This window comes from Electrophorus electricus, chromosome 2 (assembly GCF_041902795.1).
Source record: "Electrophorus electricus isolate QZ-2024a chromosome 2, ASM4190279v1, whole genome shotgun sequence".
Classification (NCBI taxonomy): Eukaryota; Metazoa; Chordata; class Actinopteri; order Gymnotiformes; family Gymnotidae; genus Electrophorus; species Electrophorus electricus.
In genome coordinates, this window is record NC_137498.1 from 23,938,410 (window position 1) to 23,952,124 (window position 13,715).

The 13,715-nt window shown below is 38.1% G+C and overlaps 1 protein-coding gene across 3 annotated transcripts; it reads right to left on the bottom strand.

Annotated features, from left to right (window-relative positions):
- Positions 1-64: 64 nt before the first annotated feature.
- dnajc5ga (DnaJ (Hsp40) homolog, subfamily C, member 5 gamma a) lies at positions 65-13,162 on the bottom strand. Of its 3 annotated transcripts, XM_027000948.3 has the most exons (7): positions 12,971-13,162; positions 9,420-9,553; positions 8,659-8,872; positions 8,115-8,274; positions 5,217-5,299; positions 3,156-3,195; positions 65-2,104 (listed from the first exon to the last, which is right to left on the bottom strand). In XM_027000948.3, the coding sequence occupies exons 2-5, from the start codon at positions 9,542-9,544 to the stop codon at positions 5,220-5,222; spliced, it is 579 nt and encodes a 192-aa protein (XP_026856749.1). In that variant the 5' UTR covers positions 9,545-9,553; positions 12,971-13,162; the 3' UTR covers positions 65-2,104; positions 3,156-3,195; positions 5,217-5,219. The 3 variants fall into 3 exon arrangements, with proteins under 3 accessions (XP_026856749.1, XP_081552520.1, XP_026856741.1); XM_081696394.1 differs by lacking the exon at positions 5,217-5,299 and having other exon boundaries at positions 12,971-13,158; XM_027000940.3 differs by lacking the exons at positions 3,156-3,195; positions 5,217-5,299 and having other exon boundaries at positions 12,971-13,149.
- Between the last annotated feature and the right edge of the window lie 553 nt (positions 13,163-13,715).

Sequence of the window (13,715 nt, forward strand, 5' to 3'; positions counted from 1 at the left end):
TAGCAGGACTAACTCTCGGAAAGATATAGAACATACCAAGACTAAAGAACAAATCACAAACAAGTAATTTACAAATCCCCTCCAACTTTTAATTCATTTATATTCAACAATATAAATAAAACATTTTAGGACAAAGAATAATGTTGAACAGTAACGTAAAGAAACAGCAACAGAGATTTAATCATTCAGTCGCAGCAAGAGGGTCCCTGTTGTCCTCCAGGCAGGGCAGAGGAGACAAACCCATGGTGAGGAAGACGTACGGCAGACAATGCTTCAGTCACTGCACTGGACTAGGATCAGGCCTCCCACTGTACTCAGAAACAGCTATGTTGGTCAAACAAAGTTTTGTTCATGTGTGTGCTTTTGAAAAAGCATGTCTAAAATTTTAGGAATTTTCAAGTGTACTGGATGCTGGTGGCAAAATTTGAGCCCCCACCCCCAATGGAGGTTTATACAGATCAGAGTTGAGATCAGGAATTGCAGATTAGAACAATTTAATGAACCATGAAATGCTATCGGCTCATACATTTACTTTTTGTTTGGCATGTTGTACTCCAATACCTGTAAGTCACAGGAGAATATTAGGTACATGTTTTAATTTTTGTAAAAAAAAAAAAAAAAAAAAAAAAAAAGAATGTAAAATTTTTTAATAAAAATAAATAAATAAAAAGCATGATCACAAACTCTAGGACAGAATCACCAATACAATAAAATTGTGGTATTACATCTAAAAATTTTAAAAACTGACAGTATGAAATGATAAACAAAACTGAAGGTGAACACAGCCTTATTACACATACAGTTTGATACAGCTTGCTTAGTTTACAAAATGCATCATTTCAGTGACAAAATTGTAACAGGTTGTACATTCTGTTGTGTAAAAATAAAACTAATTTTAAAAAGATGTCTGTTGCTGTATACTCCCACAAACGAATGCATGTATAGTAGTTTTTATGTATAGCAACATAGTGTGGCATAACGTTCCCCAACTTCAACCTGATCAAACCCAAGTCCATTAACTGCACAAAACTACAATGCATTCAGATATACTTCTAGTCATTATTCGATTACCTTTGTACTTATGAGAAATGGAAAAACAAAAGTTTTGCATTGGCTCAGAATATCTTCTGAATGCCTAACCAATGGGAAAAAAGTGCACAGCCATAAATACTTTTCATCAGCAGTTTTCAAGTGGTATGCTGTTAAGACATGTGGATTCAGCTGGACTGGACCCACTGGACTCAGCTTTGAGTGCTACGCATTGCATCTCAGCTACAGAGCTGCATCGGTTGGTTTTGGTCAGAAAGGACAGTGAAACCAATTTAAATGTGTGAGACAGAGCATGACAAAGGCTACAATGAAATGCTCTAAGTTCAACATCTTGCAAATGCAGCTACTATTGTGTGAGTGAGCACCTGAGCCTGGGGAGTATCTGCTTAAGAGGAAAAAAACAAAAACAAAACCAAAACCCCCCAGAGTAACTGGCTTTTTGTGGCCGCTTAACTTTAACCTTAGACATGAGAGTGGGGAGAGTTCTGCAAGGTGTACAGGAGCACATTTAGAACGTGCAAGTGCTGGACAGGAAGGGCATGCAGTTACTGCTTTACACACAGCTAGACTAGATTTTGAATCCATAGTACAAGGTAGTTCCAAAAGTGATTAAAAATAAAATAAATAAATATAAAATAATGTTGATGGAAAGAAAATCAGACCAAGAACCCCCCCCCCCCCCCCCCCCCAAAAAAAAGGAATCAATCCAAGTTCCTTCCAGAAGAAGGGCTTAGTGATACCAAACTGCAAGACAGTTTTCCAGATGAGCAGGATACATCATCAGAGACAGACAACTGGGACGATTGGTGGACATGAGCTTGGCAGAAGGTCCCCATGAACAGCCACTCATTTCGACTTAAGTCCTCCAGCAGTGGTGACAGTCTGATGCCCAGTATCCCAACAGTGGCAGAGGGAGGTCCCACAGTGAGAAAGCAGGGCAGGGGGTTGGTGGCTCACTGCTGTGTGGCATACACAGGCTGGTTGGCTACAAAGTGGGTGGTCTCTGAAGTGTTGATGGTGGAATGTGGCTGAATCACAATTGGGGCACCTGAGCCTGCAGGAAGAGTGAGCAAGACAGTCAGAATATATGATTCAGTCACATCAAGACCATTTCAGGTTCATAGCAAAAACATTTCCTTATAGGGGAAAGAAAACACATTTGACATGGATAAGGAATGTACACAGGAGCACTACCTGACCTAGGGAAATCTAGGGAATAAGGCTTCTCTTCCTGGAGTACCATTCATACAAAGTTTAGCTGAAAATATAATCACACGCAGGTTGGATCAGTAACTACTGCCTGATTGCCCAGGGCAATGAAACCCATCCATCAATGGATGGATGGATGGATGGATGGATAACACTTGACATTCATTAAATCAGGTCATTTTACTGAAGCAGACATTTTGTTTTTTAGGTAAGCTATTCATTGAACAGCCAACTTGACATTGGTTTGATTAACTTGAGTATTAAAACACCACCTCACCACATAGGTGATAATTCAGTTGCCTATTAAATCAAATCAAACCAGTGGCATTCTTTGTTGACCGGTCTGAAGAGTGATCCATGAATTAAATGTCAGAAAAGCAGAATCATACGACAAGCCAGTCAGAAACCTTCTTTCCTCTTGGAAATGTTTGGCAGGGTCTGCTTTCTGTTTTTAGCCATCTGTACTAGAGATGTTTTTGATAGTTTGTGCATCTTCCTATAAGAAGCTAGATAAAACTTGCAAAATGGGATTGTTATTTGTTAGTACTAAAACCTACACAAAGCAGTACCAACAACAAACTGGTGTCACCTGACTACTCTGATGGTGAAAAGAGTATTTCAAAATGAGTGGAGGCACGTGTCTATGCACTCTCTCGACAGCAAACTGGAGAAGGAGTACCCCAGCATAGTACTGAAATGAGTCACTACTGCCACATGACAAGGCAAATATGCAGCTACTCACAGGCGTTGCAGGCTGGAACCCTAACTAGCTGATAAATGGAGGAAGGATTTTTTTTTTAAAGTATGTGCCCAGAATATCTCTGAAGTGGCAGCTGCCCTGAGCTCTCTGTGTTCTTGTACCAAGCTAGGAACATGCTCAGCAAAGAGAAACCTACCTCCCCTTCCCTTATGCAGCTCATCCAGATTATCGTCCCTCTTATGAGCACCATCCATGTGTAGCAAAGGGGCAGAGCGAGACAGGAGTTCACAGTGAATCCATTATGTACCATCAGTTCTCATAAAAGTTTCAGCCATGCACCGTTACTCACGGGAGTAACAAGGACAAAGAAAAATTGGGGGGGGGAAAGCAGCAGACAGAAAGTAACAGGATAAGTTCAGTGCTTGGTTAAAAATGGACCACTGACTGATTCTACAAGGGGGTGAGCAATGAACTAGGTATGGCTGCATGCAATTAAGGGCTGGCTTCAACAAGACATCAAAGTGTGTGTGTGTGTGAGTGTGAGTGAGAGAGAACTGTTTCTTCTAACCCTTTCTCTTTCTTTCTAATGCACTCTCTTCAGAGTTAAGCCAAATCTCAACAACCTTCACTGAGTAGCTTGCAGAAGGTGAAACCTTTTTCTTCCCCACCACCTTTTTTTTCTACCACTTATCTAGTCTTTATCATTATCAGATACAAGATATGTGGCATACTGTATAAATACTGGTGCTTACAAAATAGCTCATCAAGATGAAAATTAGAGGTGCTCTGTCCCATCCTAGGGAACCCCAACCTGTTCACAGTTTTTTCTCTACTCAATCTCAAATGCAATCAATCAGGCATGGTGGACAAGGAGTATACACTTCTGATTTCCTAAGGGACTGCACTGAGAAACCAGTGCATTAACTGGCATTTTAAATCTTTAAATCTTTTAAATTGTATATTTTTGTTCTGTGAAATTGGGATGATGTAAACTCTTTTCTAAAAAAGAAAGTAAAGAGCAGCAGCATTTTAATATGGTGGTAAACTATGAACTTGTGTTCAGTAGTACATACTTTAATACATCTGCAGTCAAATAGTCTCTTGCTGATCTTGAACATGAGCAGAACAAAACCACATTCATATTATTTTGGATTTCAGCAGCTAGTACATTCTGATAATTAAATCTACTGATTTCTGATAAAGCAGCAATGATCAATAAGACTTCAAGGGGAAGTTAATCAATTTTGCAAAAATTCTTCATGTTTTAAATGGTTTACATGTAAACAAATTCATTAAGAGTATTTTGGTGTAAAATTCACCTTTTTAGAGAATTTTACAGTCAGTATTGTTCTCAATTGCAGCTAATGCTCGGAACGAGATGTCAGAAGCATTTAATGACTCTGAAACAAGACATTATTTTGCTATAGTTACTATACACAGCATACTGTATTTTTTCAAATTTTTTTTTTTTTACAATGTGGTACAGTGCAGTTCCCCAGCATTCTGAACAATTAGCTAGCTAAGCAGCGAGGTAGAAATGTGATCTGTCCTAGCTCACCTGATGAAATCTCAAGTTTTATTGACACCATGCAAAGCAACCCTGCCTACTTAGACTACGATACTGATTTAATACTTACTAAAATATTCCAAATTGGTCTCTAGTGCTCTGCCATTCTGGCTTTAAAAATGATGTTTGGAAATTATTTGAACACAATTCTATATTTGTACAGATTCAGAGATTAAGGATGTGTGAAAGGCAACAGAATTGTTGGCAGTTGTAGTACTAAGAACCAGATGTGACAATTCTACCACTGTGAATTTCTCTAGAAAGGAGCATTATATACCAAAACACTCTTAAATTACTTTTTGTTTACATCTTTAAAACTGAAACGATGAAATTTTGATAAATCAGAATTCCCCAAAGCCACTATTGTTAAATGATCACTCAATCTGTGCTTAATTATGAAACCCTAGAGATGCCAGAGTGACAAACAATTAAACACATCATCTCAGTTTATAATGGATCTTTAAAAACTAATTAAAAAAAAAAAAGTTTTGAGGACAAGATCAAGTCACTGCAATCACCCCTCCCCCCCTTTTTTAAAAAACAAACATGGTGATTAAATGCCATGCAATATACAAGCAAACCAAAGAGAAGTGGATGAAATGACAAGAGCCAGCAGGGCATCTTTAATAAGAGCAAAGCCACAGGAAGATCATGCTGATGGGAGTACAGAACTTGAACAGACAGTCTTACAAGTCATTTTGACACCAGTGGATCATCACCAGGGTTCTCTAGACCCGGACTTGGCACAGGCTGCACTATTATTATCGTCTCACCTGTCCAGAGGAAGAAAAGCCCCACACTTGCCCTCATTAGCATAAAATATCAGTGATAAAAATGTTAAAAATGCTTAATTTAATTGTTTTTTACTCTGCCAATTTGCAGACAGTCAATGTATTCCTGTATTTTTTGTAAACCTGGGTTTTTCAAAAAATGTCATTTGTGCCTGTTTACATGTGAACACTCAGTATAAAAACTTTCTACACTACACTAAATCAACAAATCCAAAGAATAAAAATAAAATTGTAAATATTTCAAAGATCACCATGAAACTGTTGCTATTACTGATTTAATAGTTACTAAAATATTCCAAATTGGTCTCTAGTGCTCTGCCATTCTGGCTTTAAAAATAATGTTTGGAAATTATTTGAACACAATTCTATATTTGTACAGATTCAGAGATTAAGGATGTTTGAAAGGCAACAGCTAGAAGTTTTGTTTCAGTCAGGCTGCACAATGTAGCTTGTTTTCACAATAACTATCACGATTAATTGTGATTATATGAATAGTCGCTTGGCAGTACAGATGGCTGCAAAGAAGCCTGCTAAGGAATCACAGCAGGAATCACTATCTCTCAGAGATTCTAAATTATTTTTGTGATTTATCACAACAGTCTCAGAACATTTATATTATCCAACATGATCGAAACGAGTCTTTTTTTTTTTTTTTTTTATGCTGTCATTTACTATGTTACATTAAGGGTTCAAACATGTGTCCTTGATATAAAGCAATAACAATATGCAGACACATAACAAATAGTACAATTTAGTCCGAACTGTGCAGCCTTCATTGTCAACGTCACACTATCCTAGGAAATTAAGATCCCTTTAAATAAGACAGACTGAGCAGAGGGCACACATAGGGCTGTTACGATATCCAAATTACCATGGTTATGTAATGTCTACCGCACTGTTGATCTCATTACTGTCATCATCCCAGTTATTATTTATTTATAAAATGGATAACTCCAGTTATAAATCTGATTGAATGAGCCATGTGAATTAACAGTGGAAGAAAAGTAAATGCTAAGCAGTTGTTTTGTCAAAAGGACAAAGTATACAGATATTTTCCCTAGAAACCAATGTTTACATTGAGCCCTTATCAACAAACAGACTACACTGGCAAATAATGGTTTATTGTGAGTATTTAAATAAATACTTGTCGCCATTTATAACAGAAATAAGAATGAGAGAGGCTGAGTGGATTTTACTCCATTTCACATCTGAACCCCCTTCCCCGTGATATAAAGCATGACCTCTTGACTTAGTGCCTTTAATTGTTTAGCTTGTGAATGTTAGATGAGCGCATATGGTGTGTGATATGAACTATAATGCAATAAATACTCGTTAATTACCATCGCTGACAAGGGCTTGACACAAAACTTTTCAGTTGTCAATCAATTCGGCTTTGTGTGCCAGGAAGATTTATTTTGTGTGTGTCGATTAATTATTTCTAGGTTTGTGTACTTGTGATATCTACAGATAACGTTTAGTTGAATGCATTATGTATATGTGCAATACATAGAAATAAAATTTAATTTAAAATTTTAATTGCAAGTGCTTATAGGAAATGCACCTCTCTTACATGGAGATGACCGTTAAGTCAACATTCAATTCAACATTCAACATTCAATGGCCACAAAACTAGTTTCAACAATGTGGCTGTGGTGCGTAAACTTGGCTGTATTTAGCCGTTTCCAACAGACAAGTAGCGTATGGTCTGAGCCAGGGGTTTGTGCAAAACGTAGATGATGACTTTTTCACACAGCTGGCAAAAGAAAAAAGTTGCACAAAGAACAAACTGAGCTTAATTCGGGTGAGTTGTTCTGAACTTTAATTCCTATTTCTTTATCTTGTCAAAATCTAAATTAATTGTGCCTGTCCTCCGCAAGTCCAATACAGTAAACGCGAGAAGCATTCGGGGTAAAGCGACAACACAGACCTAACAAAAAAAGGTCAAATAAAAAGAGCAATAATCCTGGATAAAAAAAGAAATGAAAACAACTGCACTTAATGAAGGTTTTAAAAAAAAAAACATAAAAACACACTTAAAAAAAGGACCTTAGCTTTTCAGACACACTGCACAGTAGTGTGCGAGCTTACCACAACACCACAGACTACACATACAAAACGGATCATTATAAAAGAATAAATGTTAACTTTCTTTACTAAAAACATCATCAGCAGATGTTACAGCACTTCAGATGACTGACTAAGAAACCAGTGGAATAGTGAATCTATCCATTCATATCCACTGTTAGAGAGACAACCAAGGATGAAATGGCACTTAGCAAAAGCATATGCTGCCTTTGTTGGACACTTCATTCTTCTCCATATTATGTGTCAAGAAAACCTGTGATGCAGGTCTGAGAAATCATGCGGCCTTCAGGAGTCTAAGTGCTGCACATATCTGAAACTAAAATGCAGCATATTTTTTCCATAGTTTTATGACTGAAATCGGTTACACTGGATATGGTGTGCATTATTTAGCACTGAGAGATTCATTAGTTCAGTAATATCTTTTCATGCTGATAAACTACCCCAGTCAACTGGTGCAAAAGAGTAATATCGCAAGCAGTGTACATATCCACAGAGCAATTATGTTGGCGATTCACTTTAGAATATATATTCTAGATTGTTAAAAGACCCTAATCAAGTCAAGGAAATAACTTGCACTTTCAGCTACCAATCTTTCAACTATAATCACACAAACATCTGAGATGGCATGGAGGATGACCTCCAGGGCATTGACCTTTCCCAGGATGACGAAACCACATGCAGATTAGCACAGGCATTCTCCCAGTGAACTCACCTGGGCCGTCCTGCTCTGCTTTAATCTGTGCCTCTAGATCCTCTGGGTCCACGTACTGGTAGCTGTCATCATCCTCGGGCGGCTTGCACTTCCCACAGCAGAAACAGCAACAGCAGCAACAGCAACAGCAGGAGAAGACGGTGCAACATAGTGCCATCGCCTGCAGAGCAGATCCCAGATCAGCCAGTGCCCTTCCCTCACACAAAAATGCACATCCGCATCCTCCTGGCTCAAAGGCCACTCTCGTTCATTGCTTACATTTACATTTACAGCATTTAGCTGACGTGTTTATCCAAAGCGACTTACAATTATGACTGCTTACTTGTTCTTTTGCTTACTGTCCAAGAACAAAACTGACTATATTACAGTAATACCATTTTTTACTCAAGTTGTACAATACAAGGAAAACCCGCCACTAAGCAAACACAAATATGTGGCTCTCTTAGAACCCCAGAAATGAGGACTCATTCAAACTTCTGTTCTGTTCCTGCATAAGTTAATCTGAACTGCGAAATATGAGGTCAATTTGAAAGGAAACTTTTACCTTAAACCACCATTTGGACATGAGGAAGTAGTACTTGACACTCTCCTCTCCAAACTGCTCAGAGACGTAGAGGCCCATGGAACCATACTCATCATAAATCTTCCTCTTGGTCTCATCGTTGAGGATGGAATTAGCGTTGTTGATCTCCTTGAACTTCTCGGCTGCTTCAGGCTTGTCCGGGTTCTTGTCTGGATGGTATTTCAAGGCAAGTTTCCTACAGGAAAAAGAGAATGCAGTCCAGCTCAGCTCCACTCAAGAAACCATTCACTTCACAAGACATCCAGCCCAGATCTCCCCAGTACCCTTGTCTTTTGACATGGGTCAAGCATTAGCATATAAGGGTCAGGGTTCATGTTGTCTTTAAAAGGTTATGAATTAAATATCTAATTTACTAAATGTCATTGATTTAAATGAGGGATATGCAACAAACAGTTGTATTTTTTAGCCTTTTTTATTTATATGTTCAGGTGTAGCTGAGCTGTACACATTACTGCATAAACCCTTCTCCATATGTCTTTTATATATTAAAAAAAACCCTTAGGAACTGAAAAATGTTTCACTCAAGATGTCCGTTTTAGTCCTCCACATAAACATCACAATACATGGAAATTGCAAAAAAAACCCAGTGCTTTGTGGTGGCATCCTAAGAAGTGGTCATACCAGAGCAATACAGGACAACATAGGCCGTTTGATCTCAAGTCTTAAATGCTTTCCTTACAGACCTTGCAGAACTGTGCAGCCCTATTTAAGAGGCGTCTTACCTGTAGGCCCTTTTAATGTCTTCTGCTGAAGCCCCTTTTTCCAACCCCAACACTTTGTATAAACTGTCACCAGAGGTAGACATCTTCCTCTGAGGCCTGTCAGAGGGCTGCCTGGGTTCTGCCATGCTTTACAGCTGAAAAGTGAGGAACAACAAATATTGTGAGGCACTGAGGAACATATTAGAATAGGTCCCACACTGGGTCACAACCCCCCCCCCCCAAAAAAAAAACCCAGAATAGACAAAGCAAAAACAGAACAGGACATTCTGTCCTGACATTTGACCCAACTGCTCTTTCCCATCATTTTTACTTTAAGAGTGGGAGGGTTCCAATATTAAGAACTATGCCTTTAAACACTTTCACAGATCTTTGTTTTTACATTAAGCTGACAATATGTCACAAGAGAAAAGGTGATTAGGTATTACATCCACCTAGTCAAATGGAATTTCCAGTCCAAATTCTTGTGCAACACCTATTGTTTGCAGCAGTTTATGCTGCCAAATACCCAGGGAAAAAGTCAATAAAAACTAAAGCTTGCAGTAGAATGCACAAGTGTAGTATGCTGATGCCATTCTGGACCTCTCTCCCCCAAGGACATTGAAAAAATATAAGATGGTATGCTATAAATGTAGTTCTGAACACAACACTGATCAGGTGCATGAGGATATCCACTGCTGGGCAAAATGAGTGCTAAGATCCAATGGGCCAGCACACTCCTGTAACATCTTCCACTAAAGCCAATTATTACCTTTTGCTAGTCTTTGCTAGTCCCAGTCAGTATGATGAACTGCAGACTACCATGCCACAACCACAAAACCTTAGTCTAGTTGATACAGCTGTGTGATACAGCTGGGACCAAACGTGATATGGCATCAGATTTCAGCCCATTGATTCTGTAATTGACATGTTGTTCTAATAACTGAAGGAAATGTCAAAGATAACATTTGTCCTTCTTTTAATTGATTGGCTTTAGAGAAATGATTTAAACTGGTAAACAATTGCCCTTTCTTTGAATATTGCTAATCGTAACACCGAACTTCTGCAAAGCTGCTTTCCCCAGCTTTAATTAATTCAGCCGCCTTCTTCAGTACTTAGATCAAAGTTTTAGAGGCTGAGGAAGAACAAACATTTAGAGGCTGGAACTGCAACAGAAGAAATGAAGAAACTGGGCATAGTAATTGTACACTCAGTAACACAAAACACATTATTAGGTGAGAGACCTGAATTACCAGAGCAATTGTGACCCTTATCAGAGTGAAAATGATTAGATGCCAAGCAAGGTGCATTTTTTCCATTATCCATAATCCAACACCACTGTCTGTCCTGCTATGGTCATCCTAGTGGCACTAAAAGTATTTTTAGCTGCTCATACAAGAGGATTTTTCACCTGGTTATGGCAATAAACAACTCATTGATCACACATCAAAGCTCTTATTATAGTGCATTTGGGGTATTTTTCCATATTCAAACTGAGCACCAAGTCATGTTTACACTATGCCTAGGAACTAACAAATTCCTTAGCAGGGCTGACCCTCTTCATTTGTTTGCAACCTAAGCCGATAATTTTATAATGCAATTAAGCCTTTGCAATGACTCATTTAATATGATTTTTTACATTTCAATTGTAAACCTTTTAAAAACACAGAAACTGCAACTCAAAGCACTAATCCAATAATACAAGTAGGTACTTTAGACACCTCAGGGTAGTCTGAACTTTGGAAAACTCTCTGTGATCTCTAGAGAAATATAACTTGTGGAATATCACAATAATATGACAGACAAGAATAGACTGAACGCTTATGGTTGGCGCATTTAGGGTGGAATAGGCTGTCGATGACTCGGGTTAATACTGACATTATTTTGGCTCTTTGCACTAAGGGTGTGACACCATATTTGACCAGTTCAGTACAAACAGATTTTAAAATAGCCACTCCTTGTGCACTGAGTGCACCTTTATATGTATACTCTTCTTGATACATGTATATTCACCTCAGTACAAACACATGAATTATATACATATCTTTTATGTTACATAAACATAACTAAATGCACATGGCACACACAAGCATTGTAACAAACACATCAGCTATATAAACAGGTTGTGAGAAGTTGGGGAAAACAAGGCAACTCATTGTACCCGGAATTTACAAAACAAATACATTTGAGTACAGTGTAATGAATCGTTTAAGCAGATTTCTTTTACTTGTGTCGATATTATTTACGATGCTATAAAGACAAGAGAAACGTGGATTAAAAGGTTTCTCTCTATATTCACTTGGCCAAAAAGGCTAAGGGACATCAGCTGAGGACACACTGAACTACAGCAAATTATTAGTCTACCTTTCCTGTCACTGCCAGACTCCACCGACGGAGTACGTAGTCGTTTCTGTCAACATGTGGCAATTGAACTCGTAGGCCTTTAACACATTATGTTATGGAACTGGCTAGAAAAGCCAAAGAAAAAAATACAATAATCAAATCTGGCTTAGAGAAAACTGAAGACGGAACATTTTATAAACCTTAGCTAGCATGAGTACTTCTCGAATTTCAAGAACTGTGCAGATATTTTAGTTCGTTCTTAAAACGAACACAAAACATTTAGACGGCTCCACCCTCAGAAGTCTCAAATCTTTCATAGTGAATGCTTCACAAGACAGTGTTTATCATTCTTTGTCCTGGAGAAAATCTTCATATTTGAAAATGTTTTAGCAATCACATGTTCATCCATTTTCGTTAGTATTATCAAACGTATTTACATAATTGATTATAGGTCATCGATGTCCTTGTACAATGATAATCCCCTTCTAATCCTCACAGTGAGCACACAGATTCCTTTTCATTTCAAATCATGTTTTAACTAACCTAGCGATACCAAGTTTTATACGAGTATTTACAAAATTAGCTGGGTTAGCAAGTTAGCTAGCATTAGCTAGGTTAGTTATTTAACTTGTCTAGCTAGTTACCCAGCTAGGGTTAATATTAGCTAACGTTGAGTGAACAAAACGACACCAGTGCGCTATTCTCATTTAACTTAGTTTCGAAAAGTCACCAGAAGAAAGTACACTCCCGTGTTGGATCCATATGCATGCGACTGAATCTTGCCTATTCTGTAGTGCTGTATGGCTATCAATAGCTAACTAGCTAGCTACCTAACACTAGGTTACCCATCCGGCTATATGGTAGCCACCGTTACCACTGAGAATACCGGCAACTTCAACAACCCGACTTTTGACCATGTAAAAATCAGTCAACATACATCACGACAAGCTAAATATCTACATGTTGAAGAGAACACGCTGACTATAAATTCTTGACATAAATGACTTAACTAGCTACTCAGCTAACCATTTTGCGTAAAGGACATTTGCCGGTTTTGTGTACATTCCGGACATCAGCTAACTTAACGCTTGTCACGTTAGGGCCTTTACAGCGGCCCAGCGATCAGCTTGGTGACTAACGAGAAAGAGTTATCAGCTAGCAGTAGAAGCTTGGCTAATTTTTTAAATCATGGTTGTGCTTTAATCGTATACCCAGAATTAAAACGAACTCACCTTGAACTGGTGGAGAGTAATTTCTGTAGGTGAATCATAGAGAAATCAGACAAACTGATATTTAAATGTTCTCCTTGCTCTTCCTCATTTTTAATGCTCAATGCCTTCTCTGGAAAGCACAAACGATGTGAGATATGATTTGTTCCGAGATTCGATTCCAGAAAGAATCGGCTCCTTGCTTATGCATAATTATTTCACTCTGGACTCAGTGGAGATACGAATCGACTCGAATGAGCAGTTGCCTCCCAACCGAGAGGCACGTCTTCGCTCTACTAGTTAACTGAATATGTCTAATGGGATCGATTCCAGGAGCCTGAGATGATGATTGATTAAATTTTTACAAAAAACAATTCGCAACCGTTCGCAACCAATACGGTGTTTCTTTTTCGTTAGAAATAATACTTCTATTTAAGAAGTACTGAACTATAGAAAAATATCCGCTAAATTGCCAAACACAAGCCAAACTAAGCTCTTAACCCATTTTAAAGTAATTATGGAATCTAAAATTTACCAGCATAATGGTTAAGCACATGTGCAATTTAAACAGGTTTATTTATTAGATAGAACGCTGCTTTTGCAGGTGTCATAAGACACCTCAAAACAAGATGCAAATCTCAATCATTAAAAGGTGTCACTGGAAGTATAGCACTTTCAGATAGCATTTCAATTTTTTATTTTTATTTATTTATTTATTTACATTTAAGCATTACATTTGCCAAGCAGTTTAAAGTTCATTCCATTTACA

Excerpts from the sequence above, each read along its gene's own strand:
- dnajc5ga (XM_027000940.3), bottom strand. The coding sequence starts at position 9,544 with ATGGCAGAACCCAGGCAGCCCTCTGACAGGCCTCAGAGGAAGATGTCT. Across the intron at positions 8,873-9,419 it reads GACATTAAAAGGGCCTACAG|GAAACTTGCCTTGAAATACC; the intron begins GTAAGACGCCTC and ends TTTTTCCTGTAG. Across the intron at positions 8,275-8,658 it reads TGTCCAAATGGTGGTTTAAG|GCGATGGCACTATGTTGCAC; the intron begins GTAAAAGTTTCC and ends TCTGCTCTGCAG.